Source organism: Gossypium raimondii, chromosome 10, assembly GCF_025698545.1.
Source record: "Gossypium raimondii isolate GPD5lz chromosome 10, ASM2569854v1, whole genome shotgun sequence".
Lineage (NCBI taxonomy): Eukaryota > Viridiplantae > Streptophyta > Magnoliopsida > Malvales > Malvaceae > Gossypium > Gossypium raimondii.
Window position 1 is genome coordinate 7,988,029 of NC_068574.1, and position 26,828 is coordinate 8,014,856.

Here is a 26,828-nt window from a genome sequence, read left to right on the forward strand (position 1 = left end):
CCAGATAACCCTAAAAACCCACGCAATTCTTTGAGGGAATGAGGGGAGGGCCAATCCAATATACTCTCAACCTTTGATCGGTCCATGCAAACAGTGCCCTGAGAGATCACGTGTCCCAAATACTCGATATGTGTAGCTCCAAAAACACACTTGGATTATTTAGCATACAACTGGTGAGCTCGCAAGAGTTGCAAAACTTCCCGTAGATGGATCAAATGGTCACTCCACCCACTAGAGTACACAAGGATGTCATCGAAAAACACAAGGACTGATTTCCTCAACAAGGGCCGAAAAACGGAGTTCATTAAGGATTGAAACGTCGAAGGGGCATTGGTTAAGCCAAATGGCATGACCAAAAATTCGTAGTGCCCTTCATGAGTTTTGAAGGCCGTTTTAAAAATGTCCTGCTCGCACATACGAATTTGATGATATCCTGAACGTAAATCCAACTTAGAGAAATACTGAGCTTGTCCCAACTCGTCCAAGAGCTCTTCGATAATAGGAATAGGGAGCCTATCCTTAATTGTGAACTGATTAAGCTGTCTATAATCAATGCGGAGGCGCCAACTTCCATCTTTTTTCTTGACCATAACCACAGGAGAGGCAAAAGGGCTGTTACTGTCACGAATAACTCCCGCTTGTAACATCTCGCGTATCAACTTTTCTATTTCAGACTTCTGAACCGCAGGATATCTGTAGGGTCATACCTTAACTATCTGAGATTCGTCCGTCAATGGTATTTTGTGGTCATGTAAGCGAGCAGGAGGCAAACGAGTGGGAATCTGAAATACATCATCAAAATCGTTCAGAAGGCTTTGCAACTCTGGTGGAAGATCCTTTGATGGTAATGTAAGAACAGTCTGCTCACACGAAGCTAAAAGCATTGGACTCGGGCCATTGCCCACCAAACTGAGGCACTTCGAAAACTTCCCACTAGGAACAATTTGGACCGAACCTGGTGTTGTACCTCTCAAAACACAAGTCTGCTTTACTAACTAATATTTCCTTAAAAGCCTTTCATGAGTATTTGGTAGATAATTCATATATGCGGAGTTGTGTTTATATGTATAATGAAAGAAATACACACACTACTTGTGCAGTCGTTTATAAATAGAAAAGTAGTTTTTAGTTTGTTTACATTGGAGGAGAATATGATAGTTTCTATGGTGCAACTTGACAACATCAGTTTCTTCTCTTGTTTCAGTTCCATTGTCTACTTAAAGTTTGTCCAAATAGGAATCTATAGTTCCTTTACAATTTGAGGTCATTTTGACTTCATTATAGATGTCAGAAATCTTTCGTCTGTAATTGTGCTGTAAGGCTTTGGGAGAAAAAGGAAAAAGGTAGGAAAAGAAATACAAAGGCAACGCTTAAAAAGCCGGATGGAGGTCACACTGGTGAGACCTCTGGTTACTGATTGAACAGGTTCAACCAGTGGGACCTTCCAGTTTATTAAAAAATAATTCAAAATATTAAATATAATAGATATTTAGTTGAAATATGAATTTTTCTTAATAGTATAGTGCAGATTCAAGGGGTTAAAGATCCAAATCTCATAGCATACAATAAATTTAAAAATTAAGTTTAAAACCAGTTTAAATGTTCTTTTACTGGTACAACTGGTTTTTGTCTGAATTGAAAATCCCTGGTTTAATGATATATATTGGATCAGATATACCACCTGTTTCCGTCAATTGATTTGACTAGCTGACCCAGGTCTGTTAACACTGGTGTAAGGAGGGAAAGAAAAGAACCCTGTAACTATTGAAGCTTGTTTGCATTGTAATAATTTCATGAAATGGTGCAATCCATTTGTGTCTCAACTGCTCAGTCTTTCTTTATTCAAGGTTGTTGGACATGCTACTGCTTGGGGAAAGAAATATTCTTCCAGATTATTGTTGGTTATTTTATTGACTGACTTGCAGTAACCTCTGTCAAACTTGGAAATGAAGTACCCACTGATTCAAGTTTGTAATTTTGAATATTTTGAAGTTTCTCCATTATCTCTGTTCTCTTTTGAGCTTCCTAAACTGCAATGATTTGTGGAAAGGGCCATATTTTATGATATTTCTTTCTTTCTTATTTTATATATAATGCTTGAAAATCGAATGTTAGGGTGAGAATCTTATTCATTTCTGTCAATTCATGGCTTATATCTACGTCCCTTTGGTTGCTGAATTGCAGCTACTACAAATTTAGGAGATGATTCTAAAGAAACTAAAATGTCTGGTTCGACTAGCCAGCTTATTCCAAATTCATCTGGGGTGAGTTCATGATTTTTTTCTGTAAACCATTAATGCAAGCAATGTATGTTATGCAAAAATCATTATTGCTATTCTTTTTTCACCTTTAAATTAAAAATGTTTTGACTAGTGGATTTTGAAGTTTACTGCATAGTAGCTGTGAAGACACTATATATGGAAATTGGGGAAAATGAAGTACTTGATTTTTCATTTTTGTGTACTCATCATTTAGAAATTTGGAATAAATATGTAAATATTTCATATTTAGGGACTTCTATAAATGAATTGAATATCGTACTTTTAGCTTATATTTTAGAACTTTGTAGTTTACAATTTCTAACTGCAGGTGGAATCTTTGGTCAGAGATATATGCAGTACAACTTCCATTGCAGAGTTCGAACTAAAAGTAAGTGGATTTTTTTTTCTTGTGCCATAAATAGCTTGATAATGTGAATGGCTTTTCTACATGAACTGTTTTGTTTTGTATCGAAGCATTGCAGATGTTATAATTGATATACTATCAGATTCTTTATCTTTCTGTCTCCATTTAGCTTGGTGGATTTCGGCTATACATGGTGTGGAACTTGGCTGGAAAAAGTGAACCTCCACCTCCAACCTCCTCCTGTCAGTGTCAGCACCAATAAAACTGTTGAAGCACCTAAGTCAAATGAGACCGTTTCAACACCTTCATTAGTTATCACCAGACCGCTATCTTCTTCAGGGAGAATTGAATCATTCCTTGATAAAGCTGCAGATGAAGGTTTGGTGATTCTTCAGTCTCCAAAGGTAAAATCCGAAATTTAGATTCTCCTCTTTCTTTTAACTAATAGAGAGCTAAGATGATAAATTGTGCAGGTAGGTTTCTTCATGATATCACGAACCATTAAGGGGAAGCGTGCTCCACCATCGTGTAAAGAGGTAAATACTTCAATAGATTTTGGTAGCAGTATTTGTTTATTTTAGGGGCTCATATTTCTTTGTTCTTTTCCTTCAATTTTGGTCATAGCTATCAAAGTGAATTTACTCTTTATTCCTTGTTTTTCAAAGTGTTATCTTCAACAGACAAAACATACATGAAACCATTGGCTTGGAAGCTATCTCTAGTGTGTTCCATTGGTTCCTTTGTACTCTCAAAGTCTCAATTGTTGCTTTTGTTTATGCAACAGAAGCAAATAGTAAAGGAAGGCCAGGTGCTTTGCTACATCGAACAACTAGGCTGTGAAATTCCGATTGTGGTATAAATCTCAACTTAACAGGAATTACGATGTGGCTTCTGCATGTTAACAAATGGAAATGAGGGTTTATTTCACGGTTCACCCTACTTGTCTTTCTAGTTACTTTTCTTGTATGCTTATGTTTATATGATCAATCAATCTGGATTATCTCTAATTCCGATCACTGTTTTACAGTCTGATGTATCCGGGGAGGTCATAAAAATTCTACAAGAGAATGGTGGTATGTCTTTGCCATATTTCAATACATTTCACCTTGTGGTATTTTACAGTGTCACCCGGTCATTTACTCATTTATTCTTACTTTCTTTGCTTAAATATGATAGATTCTATCGGATATGGTGATGCTCTTATTGCAATTCTCCCTTCTTTTCCTGGGATAAAGAAGCTGCAGTAGGTGATTTCGGTAATTTGCTTGTTATCCATTGGTCTATCGCTGATATAAGGTTTATGTCCTTTATCATCTTTGAAAGAATGAATACACCTGCCTCTAGCATTTCAGTACATAAGGATTCTGTGAAAAGTAATTGTTGCTGATAAAAATGTTTGTAGTCTTGGAATTGAATTTTTCTTGTTAGTAATTGAAATGTGGAACCTGTGAACATCATCGGGAATCTACCATTGAACTTCTTACCTTTTTCATTCATTATATTTGCAATGGTTTGATGTTCAACTTAGGAGTCTTGGCAATCCGTGTTGTGTTTCATATATTGGTATGCCTTTTGACAAGTTAAATTATTTGTTTTTATATGGATTTTGGCATGTTTGAGTATTCATGTTGTGTGGGTGTCTTCTTCATGTTTTTTTCTTGGTGTCTCATGTTTTACATCATGTTGTTGTAGACATCACACTATTTAGATGCTACACTGCCACTGCAATGCAGTTGCTGTCATTTGGTGTCCTCGTTTCAACAAAAGAAATTTTAAAATTGCCAATCAGAACTAATAATGGACTACTGTGGAAAGAAATATATATATAAAAAAAGTATAAAGAATTTTTTTAATTAATTAATAAATATTATTTAGGAAAAAATAAATTTGGGTAGAAAAAGGAGGTTACTGAGTTGCAGTATGCATTACATGAGACAGCTCAGAGTAAAAGGCAGTACATCAGGTGGAGGAGAATAAAAACTGGAATCCATATTGGCCATGTAGTCTGTGGAGAAACCGGCTTCACTGTAGATATGAAAGAGCCATTCATTCCATGTACTCCTACTAACACCGCACAGATTACATTCCAGATCAATCTCCTTGAAATCTCTCCCATGTTACATTGAGTACATCAGGGATTCACTACAACTCAGCTTGTATTACTCACTCTATCTGTGCATTCAATCTGTTCCATTTTTACTTTTCAAGAATCAAATAAACCGTAAATTTCCTATTCGGGTAGGTCAGGTTTTCTTTAAAGATGAATTTATTAAATAATCAAATTTTACATTCGGGTTGGGCTATTTATTATTTTATATCTAATCATTTAATTCTATATTTAGAATTGATTAATTAATTAATTAATTCGGTGGGTAATTTAATTGGGTTAAGTTAATTTATATACTGAGTAACTGGGTTAGGTATTGATTTAATTTATTTGGTTTGAATATTAAAAATAGATAATTTAACCAAATAACTCATTTAGAATCGAATAAATTAAATTATTTCTATTTAATTGATTTGCTTTATTCTGTATTTAGTACATCCCTACCAGCAATCTTAGCGTAACCAACCAACCAATTCTCACTATTATCTCCAAGAAAACCTCTAGAAATAGCACACATTGATGCTATGTATTTCCTAGCTCAACTCTTCCAAGTGAATGTAGCTACAACCCAATTTGCATTGTTGAATATTGTGATTTAGGACTTGACCAAACTAAAGCTCCTCTCACATGTCTCGTCAAGCTTCGGCTTTGTATGGTAACATCCATAGCACCCTGCCCTTGTCCTCCAAAGATTTCAGTATTGCAATATTTCCAAATTCCTCTAATAGATAATCCCAAATAAAGTTTTGCGATCCAAATCATCATATTAAAATTGGATTTCTTTCTTTAAATTAGGTAGCAACCAATTGTGCACAGGAAATTGGAAAAACTTATTAAAGGCTGATGAAGGGATAATCCTTTGTCGTGTTACTTTCTCCCCCTGAGTCTTAAGAGCACATGCAATGCAATCTCATTGCAACACCCACAAAATTTTGCAAGTTACATAATCCGTCATTCCCTTCTGACTTCTTTCGAAATTAGTTAATAATCCACAGGAACTGAACTACCAAACATGTTATAGCCTTTGTACTTCCACACCAAACCCCTTATGGCATCCACGAAAGGTCATGAATCACTAGCCAGAAACGAATGTGCTTCAAATATTGAGAAATCTCCCTTTTCTACCACATACATATACACACGTCACGCCTTGTTCAATCATATATTGATCAACCTTGCTTTCATACTTTCTCCAATCCTAATTACCAATGGAATCTAGCCTATCTTTCACACAAGCTTCAATCACAACTCCATCTCCATCTCCATCTCCATCATGGGACTGACTCTGATACTGTAAAGGCCCAATTTATTATATCCACGTATCCAATCGAGCAACCTATGCCTTCCTTCAAGCTCTCCCATATCCTCGACAAAGATTGCAGGCATAAGAACAATTCGATCTATCTATGCTTTTCGGAATCATCTCCGACCCAACATTCACTCCTCAAAACTTTAACCCAAAAGCCCCCTTGTTAGTTACAATATTGTAGCCAAGCTTTAATAAGAAGCACTTGCCTTAATGTCCTAGTTTTCGTATTCCAACCCCACCATTTTTGATAGGTTGACAACAATCATTCCATTTAACCATTGTAGGCTTATTCATGTTATTTGATCCACCTCAAATGAATTTGCGAATCATCTTCCCAATTTCTTTGCATATCCCCACAAAAATTAGGTCTCATAAAGTAGTTAGGAATGAACATCAAAACGAATTTGGCTAAAGTGACTTTGTCAGCTATAAATAAAAATTTTGCATCTTACCCATTCAAACATTCCGTATCCAACAAAAAAAAAATTAAAAAGTGCTTCTTGTAACATGCTTATGAAATAAATACATACCAAGATACATACCTAGATTTGTCTGAAATTCAAGATTATTGCTAGTTGTCGAGGCAAGTTTTGGAAGAAGTAACTTGAGAAGTGACCACTACACTTGGTATTGTGCCATGCATAAAACTTCCTTATTTGTTGGTATGTTTAACCAAAATATTTTGATTATTTGCTTGCATCTTTTCAAGAATTTTCGGCAGCTAATCTCATGTGGAAGAAGAGCTTGGATTAAGCAAGATTATTTTTCAAGAATTCTTATATGTTCTACTTACATTATATATTGAGATATACGATTCATGATGATATGGGTTGGCTTTATGTTCTTCTGTATCTTTATACAAAGGGTAATTAATTTGATGAGATTTGGACAAATCAAGATGAACTAAAGATTACTTTGTGAAGATGGATTCATGCTCTAAATATAAAAAGCTTGATCAACCTTGATATATGTTTTATTGTTGGCGGAAGTTTTTTAAAGTGGTTGTCGAAGTGCCCACTACCTAGCAATGCAATAGACAACATAACTTGTCATTTTTGGAGTTGAAAATATTTTCAACAAAATTGGTTGGGCAATGACTTAGATGAGCTTGTAGATGTGTGCTAGCTCATATTTGAGGATCCATCTTGCGGAGCAACAAATTTTGAAGATTGAATCAATCTGAATCAAGCAAATTGAATCCCTTGTTTTGTGTAGATTAGTTTAATTAATTTAAAGATTATCTTAGAGATCTTTGATTTATTCTAGACTCTATGAGGATATTTATAAAGTTATGAGGCTATTTTAGTGAGATCATAGTTGCAACTTTATCTTAACTAGTCTTAAATTTTTATAAATTATAAACTTGTATAAGTTAGAAGGCTGTAGTTTACATAGCACTTATTTATTCATTGAGAAACTAGTATTGAAAGTGCAAAATAAGTTTGTTGCTTGGTTTTACAGCTAACAGCATGTTTAGTTGGGTGTAATTTGTGGGCCCATCTAGTCATCCGTTTGATTCAATGGAATGCCCTGTTACCTATTAGGTGTATGCCAAAAATTGGCTGATTTATGGGGATTTCTATTCGGGAAGACCACCTTTTGGGTATTCCATTCCATTTTTTACCCTCCCAACCCAAAAGCCCCAAAAACAAGAGCAAACAGCAGCTGCCAGCAAAGTCACCCAAGGCTCCACTCGTTCTCGGTTCACTGTTTCGGCAAGTGCTTCTTCACTTTATCGGCGGCTATTTTCGGCAAGTGGTTGAAGGTTATATGCTCTATCTATATATATTTTTTTGTATTTTCTTTGTATCTTCGGCAACTGTTTCGACAAGAGATTATTGAAATGTTTCGGCAACTGTATTTTCTTTGTATTTTATTTTCACTCTTTTGTTGAATGGGATTTTTGTTTCATCAACTCTATAAATACATTTCAGATTTTGAGTTTCTATATTAAGCATGTATCTTTGATATTCTCAAGGGGTTTATGCTTTGTTTTTGTCCAAAAAAGTTGGGTTCTAATCCTTTGTTTGTTTCTTGAACTGTAGATCGCTTCCTCTGAAACTGGTTTTTGTTGATTGAAGAGAAATAAATGGATGGGGCTAAAGAGACGGGACTTAGAAATGTGAGCTCAACTTGCTCAATCTCGGAGTCAGATGATTATGATCTGTGCTGATGGATGCTCTATGATTGATCGAAGAATGGTAAGCTATCTGTCTATTCTTAATGTTTCTTTCTTTTGTGCTTGTTTGTGTGCGTTCCTGTTCATATGTTTAATGTTCCTTACCAATCTTATGGGTGAGACGTGCAGTGCATGTGAGGAAATAAAGGTAGCAAAAGATTATGAAAATTGAAATTTTGATATAATACATATTATTCATGGAAAAAAATAGTGTAGTAGATAGTTCTTTTATTGTTATAGCTAAGTGGTGGAGAGAAAGTGGAGTAGCATAACCAATAGATATCTGGTTCCTTGGTTTTAATTTAATAGCATGCTGCTTCTGCCAACATGTTGATGCGGTTTACTGCAATGATCCAACTGCAGTTAATTATTTGTTTGTTTAGGCCAATCTACTCTTGGTTTTGTACCATTATCATATTGATATATGTGATGGAGAAAACGTCATTGCTTACCAATGATATATTTTCTCAAATGCTGTTTTGGCCTTGAGTGACAGTATGGTAATAATATTATCCTGTCTAAATAAAACAGTTACTTAAGATTTGCATTTCAACTTGAGGTATTATTCTTGTTTATGCTGTGGAGACTCGTATCTATATATAAACTAAACTATTGAACCACTTCTGAGTAATTTGCAAAGAATGAATGAATTAGCTTCTCAAGCTAGTATTAAGCTGTGTCACTTTCATCTGCGCATAATGTGATGGTTTGATAGTTGAAATTATGGATGATCTGAATCTAGCTGTAGGAGATTAATATATGATCACCAAAGTAGTGGGATATCATAGATTAAGCAGGATATCTTGGATGATATTGGAGTTCATCTTGAGATAGGCTGCTTTCTTTAATATTTGTACGAGTATATTTGAATGCTTAGCACTTTGGGTTACATTAGGGTACTCAAGTCATCTCTGCATGTGTATGCACTGATAATTACTGCGACCTGGTGAAAGAGTAGTGAAATTGAACATGGTCATTACTTATCCACCCAAGTATTTGGGGACCAAAATAGAAACAGAGAAGCACATTTCCCTCCCTTTTCTTTTGTCATGTGACTGAGGCTATTCTGGAGGGGGAATTGACGTGAGAAATTCTTGAAAAGAAATTTGCTGTGGGGATGGTAAAATCTAGCGGACTGCTTTTGCTAGTCATTATCACACGAATAAATTTTCTAATGACTGAATGATACAATATTGGGATGCCTTTCAAGTAAGGTAAATGAAAAGGCCATAATTTGTTAACATTTCGTTTTTGACTCATGTACCATGGTAGTCTCAAGTTCAACTCTGTTATAATTAATAATAACAAGAAGCATGTACAAATATGAATTCTCTCCTTTAAATGGATTCTGAATTCTTCAAACTCATGGTAATTTTGACATGGTTATGCCAGGGCATTTATGGAGTCAGAGTTACCAACTTTTAAAGAGAAAAACCCTCAGCTGGAGGTGGTTACTGAACTCATTCGTGGGCAGCATCCACATTTGAAAGGCTTTTGCAGTAAGTTACTCTTTATTGGATGAGTTTCAGACATGATGCATTCACGTATGCGATGTTTTTAACCATGTCTCAAAACATGTATCTTGCCAATTTCTCAGAGAACAAAAACGAGCGGGTGGTATGCGTGAAGAATATGACTCCTGAAGATATCCTTCTTTATGCAACCAGGCTAAGAAACGCATTGGAAAGAAAGGTGGTGAAATTGAAGACAAGGCATGTAACTAAACACCCTAGTGTGCAAGGTACATGGACAACTGATGTGAAATTTTGAGACACAGTAGTACCAAGTTCTTCACAATTTTGTGTGTATGTTTCTTTATTGTTCTATGTAGTCATGATGGCAACTTTGCCGAAACATTCACTCTTTGGAGGTGAATGAAACTGTTGTGCAATGAACAAAGGCTAATGATGTCGTAATAGATGATTCGACCCAAATATTTAATAATTTTAGAGCATCTGTACCTCTTCCAAACATCATAGCATCCGACCTTCTCAGGGTTTGAACTTCTAATAATTTGTCTAATGAAACAATATATGAACAAGAGAGGAAACTCTAGGCAAGCTAAAAATTTCCTCTTCAACTAACTCTTTAGGGTTATTATTACATCTATCACTAAATTCAAGATCAAATTCAAGCCTATGATAGGTTTAAGATAACGTCTCAAGAACAACTACCTGTTGCAACAGATGCTTAATAAATTATGACATATGCTTAATAACATATGGTTTATGACATATAAACTAATGAAATCAAGTAACTTTTTGTTAATATGTGAATATTATGTTTGGATTTCAAATATAATTCTCAAGTTATTTATTACTTCTAATATTTTATTTTTATTATAGAATAATTAAATTATTTGTTTCACTAATGATATTTTAGCATATTAAATATGTATTGCAGTTTAAAAATAATAAAATAGATTATATATATTTTATAGTATTATATATTATGATTTTAGTAAATTCATATAATAATAATTATATTAAGAATTTTATTAAATTATATAAAATTTTATTAAATTATATTTAATAATAATTATGTTAAAATATGGTTAAATTATTTATTATTTTATTAAATCATTTTAATAATAATCTTATTAAAATTTAATAACAATAATAATAATCATCTACTTAAAATAATTCTGCTAAGGGTATTCTAGTCATTTTAGTTTTTTTCATTATGCTATTACAACATCCTTCCATTCAACCAAACACAAGAATACTATTACAGCTCTATTCCATTCCATTCAACCAAACAATTGAATTATTATTACAGCTCTATTCCATTACAGTGAACCAAAGGTACTCGCCTAAGTTCTCAAAAACTTAGAGGTGAGTGCAGGGGCATAGCTAGGGAGGCTGGCAGGGGCCCTGCCCTCCTAAAATAGAAAACTTTTCATTTAGGCATTTTAAATTTTTTAAAATTTTAAATTAACAAATAATAAAAACCATATATTTTACTTATGGGAAATACTTAAGTGATTACTAAATCTTGCAGCAGAAAATTATTAGAGTTTTAGTTATTTGAAAATCGAAATCTAATTTGTTAGCTCATGTGATTTGCAGTTTTATCCTCGAAAACATTAAATGCCGATGAATAACACAAAAACCAAAACCAGACCTACAACTAGATTACAATCCAAAAATAACTAAAACATAAACCAACATATATTTTAAATGGTAACCAATCCGAGCTCCCGCATGCTATTCGGTCCTAAGTCGGAAGTTAACCTAAAACGTATTAACAATCGAATGAGCTTTAGCACAGTGTGTGACTCAACCCGCAAACATAATTTTGATTTAACAATCACATATGTAAATGTCATAACAAAATATTACTTTTAATGAATAAATAGCATATCAGGATATTGTATTACCAGAAACATATATCAGATTATATTGTCATGTTTTTAGAACATATTTCAGATCAAAATATCATATTTTCATAAATATATATCAAACCAGAATGTCATGTTTTCAGAAACACATATATCATATTAGCATGTTATATCAGACCAGAACAAATGCAGACACAGATCCTACGTTCATCCGCTACACACCAACTTCGTCCAACCAATTACACAAATTAGGACTTCAAGAGTCCATCCATCCAATCACACTGGGTTGTGGTGGTATGACACCCGTAATAGTGCAGCTGAGCTGCCAAACATGTATTGCGGTTTAACAGACAAAAATGCAGTAATACTACCGGAAAACACTTCCTCCAACAAATCAAAACCCACCCTAATGCATATGTAAAATCATGTTAACTTACATACGTATCACATAAGTTTTATGCATGCATAAATAAATAGATATTATACAGAACGTAACTCACACATAATTTATACAAATCATAGCATATCATATTACATGGTCGGATCAGATAGCTTATTAGAACAAATAACAAAATATGTATAACACACATGGTTTACAAAACAATCATGCTTAACTTACCTACTTATAGTAGATCATATCGCATTATTATACTTATCGGAACTTATCTAACATACTTCCTACACTTATCCATGTTTGTTTTACTAAAATTTACGCTTTTCTAGGCCTAAATAATGCCCCTGGACCTAAATTTTGAGTTCCTTAGTCGGCCCCTAATTGGGCCTCAAAACTGGCCCAAAAGGCCCACACGACCCAAAAAGTTAGCCCGTATGGTCCACACGATTTCACACGGTCGTGTGCCCCACATGGTTTGCATGGTTTCACACGACCTACCCGCATGGGTTACAAAATCATACATGACCGTGTGTCTCACACGGCCAAGCACACGGCCTACCACATTACTGTGTGCCACTGGACAATTTCAAAAAACAACCCTGTTTTGTAGATTTTTCGAATTCTGATGAATTTTTTGGGTTAGATCACACACATGATTGTTGATTTGATTGACTACCTAATTGAGACTCACGAATCCTATAATCAAAATAAAAACATATCAATTACCAACCAAAAATAATCCCAAAATTTCTCATAAACTTCCCCCTTTTTCACAACGAAAAACAACCCCAAAAACCATGTTCAATCACTTACAATAAAATTAATAGTCGCCAAAATCGTTCCTAACTAATCGAGGAATTGTCGAACACCATACGATTATCTCCTAACAATATAAGAACACACAACAAAGAGATTAAATTCGAAAGATTTTCAGAAACATAATGTTTAACTTAATCCAACTTAAAACACTTGAACACCTACCGAGCCCATCATGACTTCACAACGAAGAATGAAAAATAACCCAAACTAATAGCAGGATCACAAGAAAAAGTAAACTTTCAATGCGCAACACCCAAAAAAAAATTGAAAACAAAAGAATAAAAAGAAAAATTGGAGAAGAAGGGAAAGGAAGAAAAAAAAATAGAGAAGTGGGAAGTTGAAGGTGATATGAAGAATGGGGATTTTTGGGAAATAAAATTTTTAATGTTTTTTTTAAAAAAAACTACCCATTATCCCCACTAAATCTAATTAGTTACCATATCAGATTTTCCCAAAGAGTATTACAAAAGACATTTCCCGTTTGCAAGACACAGGATCAAAGAGTAAGCTAACACCTTACCATTGAACCAGTAGGTTCATTCTATCATAACTTGTATAGAAATAAGATATATGAATTGAACTAAAAATTAACAAAATCTCAAAGGAATGGCTCAAACCCAAAACCTCACATGTTCAAGCAACACACTCAACCATTGAACCAGATCAATTCAATTGTCATAATTTTCACAATCAAAACTAAATATCCAGACGAGACCACTCTTGGTTTCACTAACCCAATTTCTTCTAACCTCGTTTTGAGGATGTGACAAGAATAGCTAAGGGGCTGGCAGGGGCCTTGCCCCCTTAAAATAGAAAATTCTTTATTTAGGCCCTTAAAATTTTTTAAAATTTTAAATTAGCAAAGGTAAAATTACACTTTACTCCCCTAAAAATAATAAAAATTTGATTTAATCCTTTAAAAATTATAAAGATATAGGCTATTCAAATGGTGAAATTGCCTTTTTACTATCGTAAAAATTAAAATTTAATTTTGGCCCCCTAAAAAAAATTTTTGCCTTCGCCCTTGGGTGAGTGATCTAGATCTTTAGGTACAAAAATGAGGTTGTTATAATGAGGTGTGATAGGACTTGAACAATTTGTTGTATATGGATTAAAGATAGTGAATTTACTGACTGAGCTAGGCTTTGTTGGAACAGGGAAACTGAACTGCTTAAACAATTTCACGTGCTTTGTTTTTGTTGAGTTTATCCCAATGCCATCTAAAGTGGTCATTGCAACCATTACTTTGATCATCACTTACGCACTATGTTTTTCTTGAACAATTATCGACTCTAGGTTCCATCACTAACCAAAGTTGAAACTTGCTCCATCATATTTGAAAAAAGAGGGGGGAAATTTAAATTTTCTAACCATTAATTTTATGACCTAAATATTGGCTAAATTGTCTTAGAATCCTACTTTCTACCTTTGTTTGCTTAGGATTTACCTTGCAAAATAATATCAGGTTATTTGCAAAGTAAAAATAAGATATTGGTTGTTCGTGTCTGGATAAGATGATAGGTTATACATTTGTTTTCCACCACTATTTTATTTATCTTATGACCCAAATGTTCCATCCCGATACAAATAAATATAGCATAAAAGGATCATATTGTGGAAGGCCTTGAGAAAGTGTGAATTCTTTTCCGAAGCCACCATTCCATGAAATGTGCATCAAGGTCAACGATATGCATCGCATGCTCAACTATATGGTTTGAATAGGTAATTCTTCTTCATGGAGTGTATCTTCTAAAAAATCCTACCTCAGCTTATAATAAATTTTCTAGCCATCCACCTTTTCTTACCACGACAAGTTCAATTATCAAAACATTATCCTAATATTCCTCTTTACTACAAAACTAACTTGGTTAGGTGCAACAAGAACCGATGTACTGCGCTTATTCACAATAGTTTTAGTGATCATTTTCTATAACACAGAGCACAGTTGAAAATGAGTGAATATTTTCGAACCACTCACCTTAGGAACTCAGGCAACCGATGTCTGGATCCAATTCTTGACCTTGAAACACTCTTTGTAATGGCCCAATATTGCCCAGCCCGATAATAAAAATAATAAAATAAAAAATAGTCTAAAAACCACAGTGTCTATTTACAATAACCTAACCACTAGCACCCCAATTACGCCTAGCCCAACTAGCCTAAGCCTAACCCAATAACCCCAAATCATTTAACCTAATTCAGCCCAACCTAGCCCAAAATATGCCCCAAACCCCGAAACCCTAGCCTTTAGCATCACCGCCCTCCAACCGCCGCAACAGTGAACTCATCACACCGCCTTGCACGCCACGTCGGCATTCGTACGCCCCAGCTGGCCCTCGTACGACTGCACTTGCGCAGCAATGCAACAAACGCACACAAGCAGACAAGCAAAAACAAACAAACAGAAAACGACAGCAAAGAAAAAAGAAAAAAGATATTGGTTGTATTTTTGGATTGATTTTGTTTCGGCTATAAAGCCATCTTCCAAATTTTTGTAAAGGATATACACAATCAGCACACAGACGCATATTGTATCAATAACACGAAATCAATAGAGAAGAAAAATGTTTTCTTTTCCTCTTTTCCATTTCATTTTTCCGATTGCTTTTTTTTCTTTTTTGTTTTGTTTACCATTAAATATATATATAAGCATATATATAGAGCAAAAAAAAAGTAAAAAAGGGAGGAGAATGAGTGTCTTACCAGAGTAGGCGCCATTGGAACCTGGTTTGCTCCGTCTGAATCGGAGTCAAATAGGGTTTAGAATTGGAGAACGACGCGGAGTTGAGAGAAGAGAGCTTAGGTTTTTTTATTCAAATAGCAGATTAGGTTTAGTTTTAGGTTTTTATTTTATTTTATTTATTTTACAATAATCATGAAGGAAACGGCGCCGTTTTAAGCATGCTTCAGTAGTTTTAAAAACGACGCCATTCAGAAGCCTCCGACCCGCGCGGTGACCCGACCCTGGGGGAGGATCCGCGTGTTTTCTTCATATGGTATATTTGCGCGCACAGTCCCTCTGACTTCGTAGTGCGTTGCAATTTGGCCCTTTTTTCGTTATTTTCTTTTATTTTAATTTAGCCACGATGTTTTATTTTGTTTTGATTTAGTCCATTGAAGTGTTGCGTTTTGGGGCTTTGGTTTATTTGCAGTTTTGATCCCCCAAGTTATCTGCGCATTATATTTTGGCCCTCCGTTTTGTTTCATTCTCGTTTTTTCCCTTTTAATTTTGCTTAAAACTCAATCTGATCCTCTTCTTTATTTTATTTTATTAATTAGTTTAATCCTTTTTATTATCATTGACGCCACTAGCCTTATTGGTATTGTGATTATGTTATTTATATTTTATTTATCTATTTATATATATATATATATGTATAAATTACTTTATGTACTATACTTTAATTTTTTTATATTACAATCATATATTAGCATTTAATTTCATTATGTATTATTTTTAAATTACAATATATTATTAAAATCATAAATTCTTATGTATTATTAGATTAGATTTGTTATATGTTTATTTTAAATTAGTCATGTATTATTATTTCGGACTTATTAGGCATTTTTTAAAAGAAAAATATTATGTATTGGTATATATATATATATATATATATATATATATATATATATATATATATATATTGTTCATCTTAAGACTTTGGCATGTATAATTTATTGATTGATTTCTCTTGTTGCCATTGCTTTCTTAGTGTACATTTTAAAATCGATTATTAATTCATTCAATGTTTAATTGGTAATATTGATGCTTGCATAATAGGATTAAAATTATTGTGACTATTCTTGTTAACATTTATCTATCGCTTGGTCATTATTTTTTTAGTGTGTGTTCGAATTACCAATTATCTCATACGTTACCATTCAATCGTGCTACATTAGAGATTACGTCCGATATCATTCAAGTATCGCGAACATTTTATTCAAAAGTTTTCAAAATAATGTGACACTCTGAATTGGGGATCCTCGAAAAGATTGTGTCCTAACTTACTGGATTCCAATCTTCCTTGGGATCTAAGAAACCGAATATCCCTTTTAATTAACATACAAATAAAAAACTCATTCTCGGGAATTTGACACGTTGTGTCCTAACGCATTGGATGTGACATGTCGTTTTCTCGAGACGAGGATTCTTCTAACAAATGAAAATAAAGGCAATATTTGATATTTAGGGATTTTGTGAAATCGAACCCTAACTTACTGGGTTTGATTTTCTCATTTAACCCAAATGATCAGATACCCTTATCAAAATGCATAGGTTTTAAAAATCAAGAGATAAACTTAATTTCGAGGATTTGAAATGTTACACTCTAACTTACTGCGTGTGTCAATTTATTTCCTTGAAATAAGTGAGTCTCATCATCCAATTTATTTTATTCAAATTTTCTTTTCCAAGGATCGCATTTTAAAATCTTTTCAAAATTTCGATATTAAGACATTAAACAATTGATTTGGTACCAATTTTGGGATTTACGAGGTGCTAACCCTTCCTCGTGCCTAATCGACTCCCGAACCTGTTTTCTCAAAATTCGCAGACCTAAAATTATTTTCAAGGTGATCTGATCACATCACAATAAAGGACTGGTGGCGACTCCGTTTTCATTTTAAAAGTCGATCTCCAATTTTCAAACTCAAAAAAAGAAATGGTTTCGACAGCTTGGCGACTCCACTGGGGACGATAGAGAGTCAAGCCGTAAATTGATTGTTTTCTGTCTTATTGTCGAAAATTGAAAATTCGATTTGAAAAATTACGATCCTCTCTTTGCATGTGTTTGTAGGTTTATTGTAAATTGTGTTTTATACTTTGGCATCATATTGCACAAAGGTTATTTTGGTCTTACCCCTCTAAGTGGGAGTGAGAAGCTACTCCTTCGTGAGGTTTTCACCTCCATGCAGGATAGTGAATCACTTTCGGGATACATCCGTACCTATGTCTTCGTGAGATTTTTATCTCCGTGCAGCCATAGGGATATGTATTCCCCTGAACCGAACTCGGTCTGTGTGAGCCTATAATGGGTGAGGATCGAGGAACCTGCTGGTTCGGGTACCTTGAATTTAGAACCAAACCTCATATAGTGGACTTAGGAACTTAACCTAGGTAGAGCGACTCCAAATCCCTAGTGGTTACCTGATTAGGTACTTTCTGTTTTCCTTCTTTACTTTTGTTTTGTACTAACCCCTTTTGCTGTGTCTTGATTGTCATTGCATTGCATTTGCATCTTAGGAAAGAGATATTGATTCAAGTCCAATTACTAAATTAGAAAGCTTGTCATAGAATACGGATTCCTTGATAAAGTGGAAAACAATATGACTACCTTAATATATTCTGAAAAACACATGGAAAAGTTCGCGACCTTGCTTGCTTGAGGATTCAAGGTGATTGTCTAAGAGCCTTCGACGTTCCAACTCCCTTAAAGAAGCTGACGAGCTTTATGAAGATGGGCAAGTGATGGATTGCGACCAAGATCAAGAAAAGGAGATAGTAATGGCATATATTGGAAATTGGCGAGATTATCTCAAACATGCTGATGAAGAAAAAGATTGATATTGTCTCTTGGAATATAAGGGCGAAGTCGTACATGCCTCCGCTTTATGTAAAGGAATTTGCTTTCTAGAAAAGTTTTCTAAATGTAATTGAATTAGATTCAACGTCTATTTAGGCATGCATTTCATGCATTTGCATTACATGCATTAGAGTCCATTGAAAGAGTCTAATTGAGTAAATTTGTTTCAGCTAATTTGGAAAACCAATCAACCAAACATCCTTACGGTACTCGTCGCAAAGCCAAAGAAATGGATCAAAGATTAGAGAAATTAGAGCAAATGCAAAAAAAAATGCAAGACCAGCTACAGAAACAAATGAAGGAGCAATTGAAAAAAAATTAATAGGACATGACAGAAAGGATGCGGGAGTCTCAAAAGGACATGATGACTGAGCTGACGCAATTACTAAAAGGAATTAATAAGGGGAAATTCCCTATGATTAATGATGAATAAGACAAGACTGGACCCACCTATCTTCCAGGCTTTACGCCTCCGCATGTGCAGGTTCAAACTGAGGCTGGATCAGGTTCTAATCCTAGAGATAACCCAGTGAATCTTGTTATTCCCGATTTCGATGAAATGGCTGAAAAAGGAAAGGCGAATGCAGAATTGTCAAAACAATGGGAGGATAGGTGTAAATGGTTGGAGGAAAAATTCAAAGCCCTAAAAAGCGCCGATAGTCACCATGGAATCGATGCAAAAGATCTGAGCTTGGTTCCAAACTTAGTACTCCCTCACAAGTTTAAGATGCCTGAATTTGAGAAATATAGTGGGACCAGTTACCCAGAAGCCCATATCACCATGTTCTGTAGGAGAATGACTGGGTATATTAACAATGATCAGCTATTAATACATTGTTTTCAGGATAGCCTCATTGGAGCAGCATTGAAATGGTACAATCAGTTGAGCCGTACCGAGATTGGTTCGTAGAGGGACCTAGCACAGACATTCATGAAACAATACGGTCATGTAACGGATATGGTTCCCGACAGAATCACCTTGCAAAATTTGGAAAAAAAATCGAATGAAAGCTTTAAACAGTATGCACAGAGGTGGAGAGAGGTTGCAGTCCAAGTCCAGCCGCCACTCCTAGAGAAAGAAACTACAATGCTCTTTATCAACACTTTGAAGGCACTGTTCATCACTCACATGTTGGGAAGTGCTTCAAAGAGTTTCTCAGGTATAATCATGAATGGTGAAATGATCGAAAAAGCCATCAGAAATGGAAGAATAGAGGTTGGAGAGAGTAACCAAAAATCAGTCTCAAGGGGAAAAGAAGATGAGATGAATAATATAGGTTATTCAAGGTCAGCAAGTCATCCAGGTAAAGGGGTTACTAGTCAATAGGGTTCATTGAGACAATAATCTGTAATGAAATCAAGTACTGAGAAGCTCCAGTTCATACCAATTCTGATGTCATATAAGGAGCTGTATCAAAGCTTATTCAACGCGCGCATTGTTGCCCCTCTCTACACAAAGCCTCCACAGCCTCCGTACCCCAGATGGCACGACGCAAATGCACAATACGAATATCATGCGGGAAATACAGGGCATTCTATAGAAAACTGCATTGCCTTTAAAAAACGGATTGAAAGGCTTATCAGTATGGGCATCGTTAACTTTGATGATTCCTCCAGTGCGGAAAATCCATTACCCAATCATAATTGATAAGTGGAGTGAATGCAATGCACAAGCAACTGAAGAAGGGACCTTGTTAGATATCCGCCCTTATAAACGTGGAAGTGTTCTAAGCAATTCGACTGCGGAAGAAAACCCTATAGTCTCTAGAGCTTTTTTTAAGTAATGTTCAGAACATTTTGTTGTTTTTAGCCTAAAAATGATAGAAATTTCCTTTGTGAAATAGGCTCATGTCTGAACGTTATTATTCTAATGAAATATATCTTTGTGATCACTTTTGAGCCAATGTTCTTTCATTCCTTTTGAATAATTATTTTTTGATTATTTCATTCTTTTGGATTTTCTTCCACATCATTCATTCATTCACAATCATATTGTACAAATAATTATTCATGAATTTATACTTTCTTTCGTATATTCTTCGGTACTAATTATGGGTCTCCGGATATCAATTACGTGAACGACTCTACTAAAGACTCAGATTTTCCTCTTGAGCGAGGCATGTGTTTAGACGGATCTTATGACTTTGAAAATGACAAAGATTGTAGCTTATCTCAGACTTGTTGAGGATGGTAGGACAAGAGAACCGATAGATCCTACCTCACAAGGAATCATCAGAAATTCAGCGCGATGGCAGAAATTTGCAGTATGAACGATGCAACTCTTTGTAGGGGCAATGCCTTTCTCGTTGGCTCAGTATAGTTTGGCCCATTTGAAGTCGAGTTTTCATCTCTTCAAGTTTTGTTGGTCTCATCCTGATGAAAGAGGAAGGTCAAAAGTTTTCAGTCGTAGTGTTACCCCAAAAGGCTCTATAAAGGAAATCCGATATCAAAGAAGATTTTTCGAGAGGGATAACATGGACTTGCCTAATCCTATGGGTTCAGATCTAATTTCAAAAAAAATCAAAAACAAAAAATAAGAAAGAGAAAAATCAAAATCAAAGTCAAAATGATAATAAAAAAGAGAGAAAGAAAAAAGGAAAAAAAAAGAAAAGGAGAAGCCGAGGTGAAAACCCGCAAAGGGCGCTTTGTGACCAAATGTGGTTTTGAGTTGAAAACCCGAAAAGGGCGACTCAAATTTTGAGCAAAATGGGGCATGGACATCACCATTATCGAAGACTTCTAATGGGTATTGCTTCACTATTGAGATCATTAATTACTTCATCAAATGGATAGAGGCTACTGCATGCGTCAATGTCATCATATGCTGATGGTATTGAACTTGAATGACAATGCGATAGCTGAGAGCTGTAATCAATTCAAAATCAGACACCATGGTTTGTCACTGTATTGCAAGACAATGAATTACAAAAATGACTGATATTTACAAGGACCGGCATGAGAAATTACCATTTGCTCTCCTTGCTTGCCAAACATCTATCAAGATTTCTACCAGAGCAACGTTGTTCTCTTTAGTTTATGGGATTGAGGTAGTTTTACCTATTGAAATCCCCTCTCTCCGGGTATTAGAGTTGGAAGGATCCAATCGTGATGTGATCAATTGGACCTAGGAAAAGGGTTAAAAGCTATTCATCAGGGTCGGATGTACCAGAAACAAATGATATGAGCCCATAATAAACAGGGTCGTCTTTGAGAATTCCACGAGAGAGCTAGATGTTGAAAAAGATCCTTCCTCAACGAAAGGATTATAAAAGTAAATGAATGCCAAACCGGGAATGTCCCTGTGTTGTAAAGAAGACCTTTCTCAAAGGAGCATGATCCTGAGTGAGAATTGTTAATCCTGTAAACTCAGATCTAGTTAAGAAATATTTCGTTTAAAGAAGAAGAAAGAACCAAGGTGAAAACTCGTAAAAGGCACCTGGAGTAAAAAAAAGTGATGAAAATGAAAAATGATGATCAAAAAGTAAAAATCGAGAGGCTAAGAGGAAAACCCGCAAAGGGCACCTGAGGCCAAAGGGCATTTGAATTGAAAACCCGAAAAGGGCGGCTCAAATATTGATCAGAATGGGGTATGAGGTGATCAGAACAATTCAAATTTTGATCAGATTGGGGCATGTGGTGATCTTGCTATGCCTGAATCAACAGGAAAGGATATGCGACATCTTGGGGCATCGACAGAGCACTGTAGATCTCCTAAACACATGTCCAACTCAAAATGGTCTTCAGAAAGTTTGTACAGAGAAGTTCAAGCTGCGATATCTGGGGCACCCAATTCTCATATTATTTGTTGTTCTTGGAATACTTTTTTTTCTTTTCCAAGATATACATTCCCAATTAATTTCTTTGTCATCCTTCTTTACTATTTTTGATAATTTGTTCTTTCGAGCTATGCTCAGAACCAACTTTATTCTTATCCATTGTTATGTCATTTTTGCAAACATGTTGCATTGGAATAATGATTAATGGACTAATAAAAGTTTCACAAAGGAAGTTTTGCATATTACTCTGAAAAGTTTCTAAATAATATAGGAGCCTGAAACAGGACTATTGTTTAGAACACACCAAATTTAAAGGTTGGAAATTGGGGAAGGAATAGTCTAAATTTAGACTTTCCCTTTGGATTTTTTTTGCCAAATGCGTTGATTGACAAGACGCCATGTTGGTGACAAAGCTTGAATAAACAAAAAAGCAATGATCATCAGGAAAGAGGAAGAGGTTACCTCAGAGAAGAGAGCCTTCATTTGCGCTTGAGTTTTTGGTACGACACCCTGAGAATGGTGTAAGAAACCAGAATGCTTCAGATCCTATATCATTGAATTATGATAAGAGAGGTTTGAGGAAAAGCCACATATTTCTACCCTGAGATTGCAGTGGGAGATTGATGGCACAAATTGTGCGCCCTAATGGATTAAACTTTAAGGTTTACAGTGGGGCAATCTCACTAAGTGATTCTTTGAAGAAGCCGGTCAAGCGAGAAGGCGTTGTAACACGTCAGTCACAAAGCCTTAATAAACTTCGAGTAATGACAACCTAAGCGGGATCATTCTCGGAAAAATAAAATTCTGCATTCATGCAAAAACCATCCACACATGTCTAGTAAGGAGCATTTGATACATTTTGATCATGCCATCCTAATCATTAGGCATAATTAAGTTCATAAACGAATTATACAGGTCATGTTCCCCAGAAAACAGATTGGTGAAATCACAAGTCCTATGTACCTGACCAGCAGTGGAATAGGTTAGAAATTACAGATCTTATCTCCCTAAGCAGTAGCGGAGCAGATCGAAGACAGCGAATCTTATCTTCCCCAAGAGTAGGGAAACAGATTTAAGCCACAAGTCCTATGTCCCTGACCAGCAGAGGAATAGATTGGAAATTACAAATCTTGTCTCTCTAAGCAGTAGCGGAGCAGATCGAAGACGGCGAATCTTATCTTCCCCAGGAGTAGGGAAACAGATTTAAGCCACACGTCCTATGTCCCTGACCAGCAGTGGAATAGGTTGAAAATTGCAGATCTTGTCTCCCTAAGCAATAGCGGAGCAGATCGAAGACGGTAAATCTTATCTTCAAGTGAAATGAAGCAGATTTAAGCCACAGGTCTTATCTCCCTAAGATTACAGTGGATTAGACCGAAGAATTCCTAATCGGAAATGGTGAATCTTATCTCCCTGATGTTACAGTGGAGTAGATTAAAGCCAAAAATCTCATCTCCCTGATGTTACAGTGGAGCAGATTAAAGCTAGAAATCTCATCTCCCTGATATTACAGCGGAGCAGATTGAAGCTCGTAATCCTATCTCCCTGAGATTACAGTGGAGCGGATTAAAATAAAGGATTTTATCTCTCTGAAGTTACAGTAGAGTAGATCGTATCAGATTGAAGCCAGAAATCTTATCTCCCTGAGATTACAGTGGAGCAGATTGAAGCTAATAATCCCTTCTCCCTGATATTACAGTGGAGCGGATTAAAGGATCTTATCTCTCTGAAGTTACAGTAGAGTAGATCGCATCAGATTGAAGCCAGAAATCTTATCTCCCTGAGATTACAGTGGAATAGACCGAAAATTTTTAGATCTTATCTCCCTGAGATTACAGCGAAGCAGATTGAAGCTGATAATCCTATCTCCCTGAGATTATAGTGGAGCGGATTAAAATAAAGGATCTTATCTCTCTGGAGTTACAGTAGAGTAGATCGCATCAGGTGTTATCTCCCGAAGATTACAGTGGAATAGACCGAAGAATTACAGATCTTACATTACCAGGCAGTGCAGTAAAGTAGATTAAAGCCACAACGGTGAATCTTGCTTCCCTGACATTGCAGTTAAAAAGATTAAAGCCACAATGATGAATCTTACTTTCCAAAGTTACGAGTTACAAATCCTATCTCCCTGATATTACAGTGGAGTGGATCGAAGCACTAATTCCTATACCTTTGAAGATGCAGTAGGAAGGAATGAGGCAACTCGAAGAAGAAGAGCACCAAGGTCTAGCACGACCGGGCAAAATTGGCCTTATCAAAGGCTTTGATGCATTCCCGTTACATGACAATGAGCAAAGAGGGGCAGCTGTAATAACCCAAATTTACCCGGCCCAAATTAAATATTAAATTAAAAAATAAAAATAAAAATAATAGTCCAATTTTTAGTGTCCATTTACAAGCAACGGGCTCGATGACCCAAATGGTCCAAATCCACTACCCAAAATACAGTCCTAGGCCCGATTAGCCTAAACAGCTTTAACCCAAACCCAACTAGTCTAAACCTAAAACCAAGCCCAAATACTCGCAGCCCAAAACAGAGAAAATCAACAGCAAACCCTAGAGACCAAAACCTTAAACTCAGCCGCAGCTCCTGCCTTTAGCACGCATCAAGCCTCCGCGCCACGTCACCGTACAGCTCTGTACACCAGCTGGCCTCCGTACCTACAAAGAAGACGAAAACAACACAGCAAAACAACAACAACAATAGGCAGCAGAGAAAAAACGGAAGAAATAATAGAAAAAAAAGAAGAAGAAGCGAAATGGATTTTCTTTGGTAATTTTCTTTTTTATTTTTGGCGATAAAAAGCCATTTTTTCGGCATTTTGTAAAGAGGAGACACGAAATCAATGCAAAAAACACAAAAGAATTGAGAAACAGAAAAGAATACATCGTTTAGGTGATCGTTCGACTTGGTTTTATTTTTTTTATTTTTTATTTTCTTATTTTCTTGCGTTTTCTTCGATTTGTTCTGATTTTTATATTCGAAAAATATAAAGAAGGGAGAGAATCTTACCTTGTCGTCGGTGCCGTTGAAGCTCGCGTCCTCCTCTGGTAATCGGAGTTGAGGCAAAGGGCGACGCTTGGAAAGGGAACGAAACCTTTAGGTTTTTTATCCTTTTTTTCTTTTCCTTTTTATTCTGAAATAGTGAATGGTTTAACAGTTTTTTTCTGTCTTTTAATACGCCTGTAGAACGACGCCGTTTGTGGCCGGTTTTAGCGGCCTCAAAACGACGTCGTATAGCCCTGTGACCTGATGATCCGATTTGACCCGGGGAGGATCCGCGCGTTCTGACATTTTGGTTTATTTGCACTATGAGCCCTTCTTCATTTGGGAGTTGTTCGATTCAGTTTTCTTACCATTTTCTTAATTTGTACCGCATATTTAACTTTATTTTCATTTGGATCCAATTTTAAACGGTGTTGTTTCACGTGATTGGCATTGAATATTCAATTTTATGTTTAATTACTGATTTGGTCCTACAATATTGAATTTGGTTTCGATTTAGTTTAATTTTGGTTTCCTTTTTCTGTTTTCTTATTTAATAACAATTTTTTTAAATATAATTAATTTTACATTAACATATTATCAATCTCTTTTAGTATTACTTCCATATTTAACTTTAGGTAGCTTTTAAAATTCATTATTATTATAATTTTAAAACATAAAAATGTATTATTTAGTTTGTATTTTATATTTTAATTTCATTCTATACCAATATTTTGAAATCTATTTGATATTTGTTTAATTTTGTTTTCTCTGTATTATTATTCTAATTTTATTTAAGTTTTGGAACTTTGGCTTTAAAATTTGTAGATTATTATTTTCAATTCCAAAAACGTTTCCTTCGTATTTTGTTTTGTCTTCAAAGTTTTTGGATAAATCTATTTTATATTCATATGTTTTTAAACATTTTTTTCTTTACTATTGGCTTAATATTGTTTACAAACCCCTTTTTATACTTTTATTTTCCAATTTGATACATTATTATTTATTTTATCACACTTAATATATTTTTAGAATTTGATATATTACTTTATATTTCTCAATAATGTATTTTAGAAGATAGTCCTAAATTTTATTTTCACCATGATATTTCGTGATTGCCATATCTACATGCATAATTTATAATGGAATTATTTTAATATATATCCATATTTATAAAATGTGTTATAATTTGAAATTTATATTGTTTTATGTTTTAAAATTTTATTCATTTTTTTATTATTTCAATTGGTTTACTTGCGATTAAATTATTTTTATACTTATTTTGGCTATTTGTAAGATGGATTATTAGTTTATTTGATTATCATTGTTAATGCATTATACGTTTGGATGCTCCAAATTGTAGAATTAATTTGTTGTTCATCATTTGCTTTGTATATTGTTAATCAATCATATTGTTTGTAAGAATTTCATTTCATTAAGATATTATAATCGTTTCATTTCAAAATTCAAAAAAGGGCTTGGTGTTAAATGATTCTCGAGAGAATTGTGCCCTAACTTACTAGGCTTCAATTCTTCTCGATGAATTTATATCATCAAGTATCTATTTTTTTTTTTGGTAAAACCATACAATAGTTAAAATAAAGCTCCTAAGATTACAAAATGTTGGATCCTAACTTACTGGATGTGGCGTTTTGTCGTCTCGTTTTTAAAATAAAGGCAATACCCGAAATTTGGAATCCTCGAG

The 26,828-nt window shown here is 34.9% G+C and overlaps 1 protein-coding gene and 1 long non-coding RNA gene across 2 annotated transcripts; both read left to right on the forward strand.

The window, feature by feature from the left end:
* The first annotated feature begins 1,063 nt into the window (after positions 1-1,063).
* On the forward strand, positions 1,064-4,071 carry LOC105776691 (uncharacterized). Its single transcript, XM_012599536.2, is given in 8 exon segments — positions 1,064-2,264; positions 2,590-2,649; positions 2,795-2,857; positions 2,859-3,029; positions 3,099-3,161; positions 3,410-3,478; positions 3,653-3,698; positions 3,802-4,071. Coding segments are annotated over 8 exon segments (585 nt in total). The 5' UTR covers positions 1,064-2,222; the 3' UTR covers positions 3,873-4,071.
* Positions 4,072-7,575: 3,504 nt separating this feature from the next.
* Positions 7,576-10,164, forward strand: LOC105776692 (uncharacterized). The gene is made up of 4 exons (XR_008189810.1): positions 7,576-7,806; positions 8,087-8,242; positions 9,613-9,719; positions 9,818-10,164. It is a non-coding gene; the product is annotated as an uncharacterized LOC105776692 (long non-coding RNA).
* Positions 10,165-26,828: the final 16,664 nt, after the last annotated feature.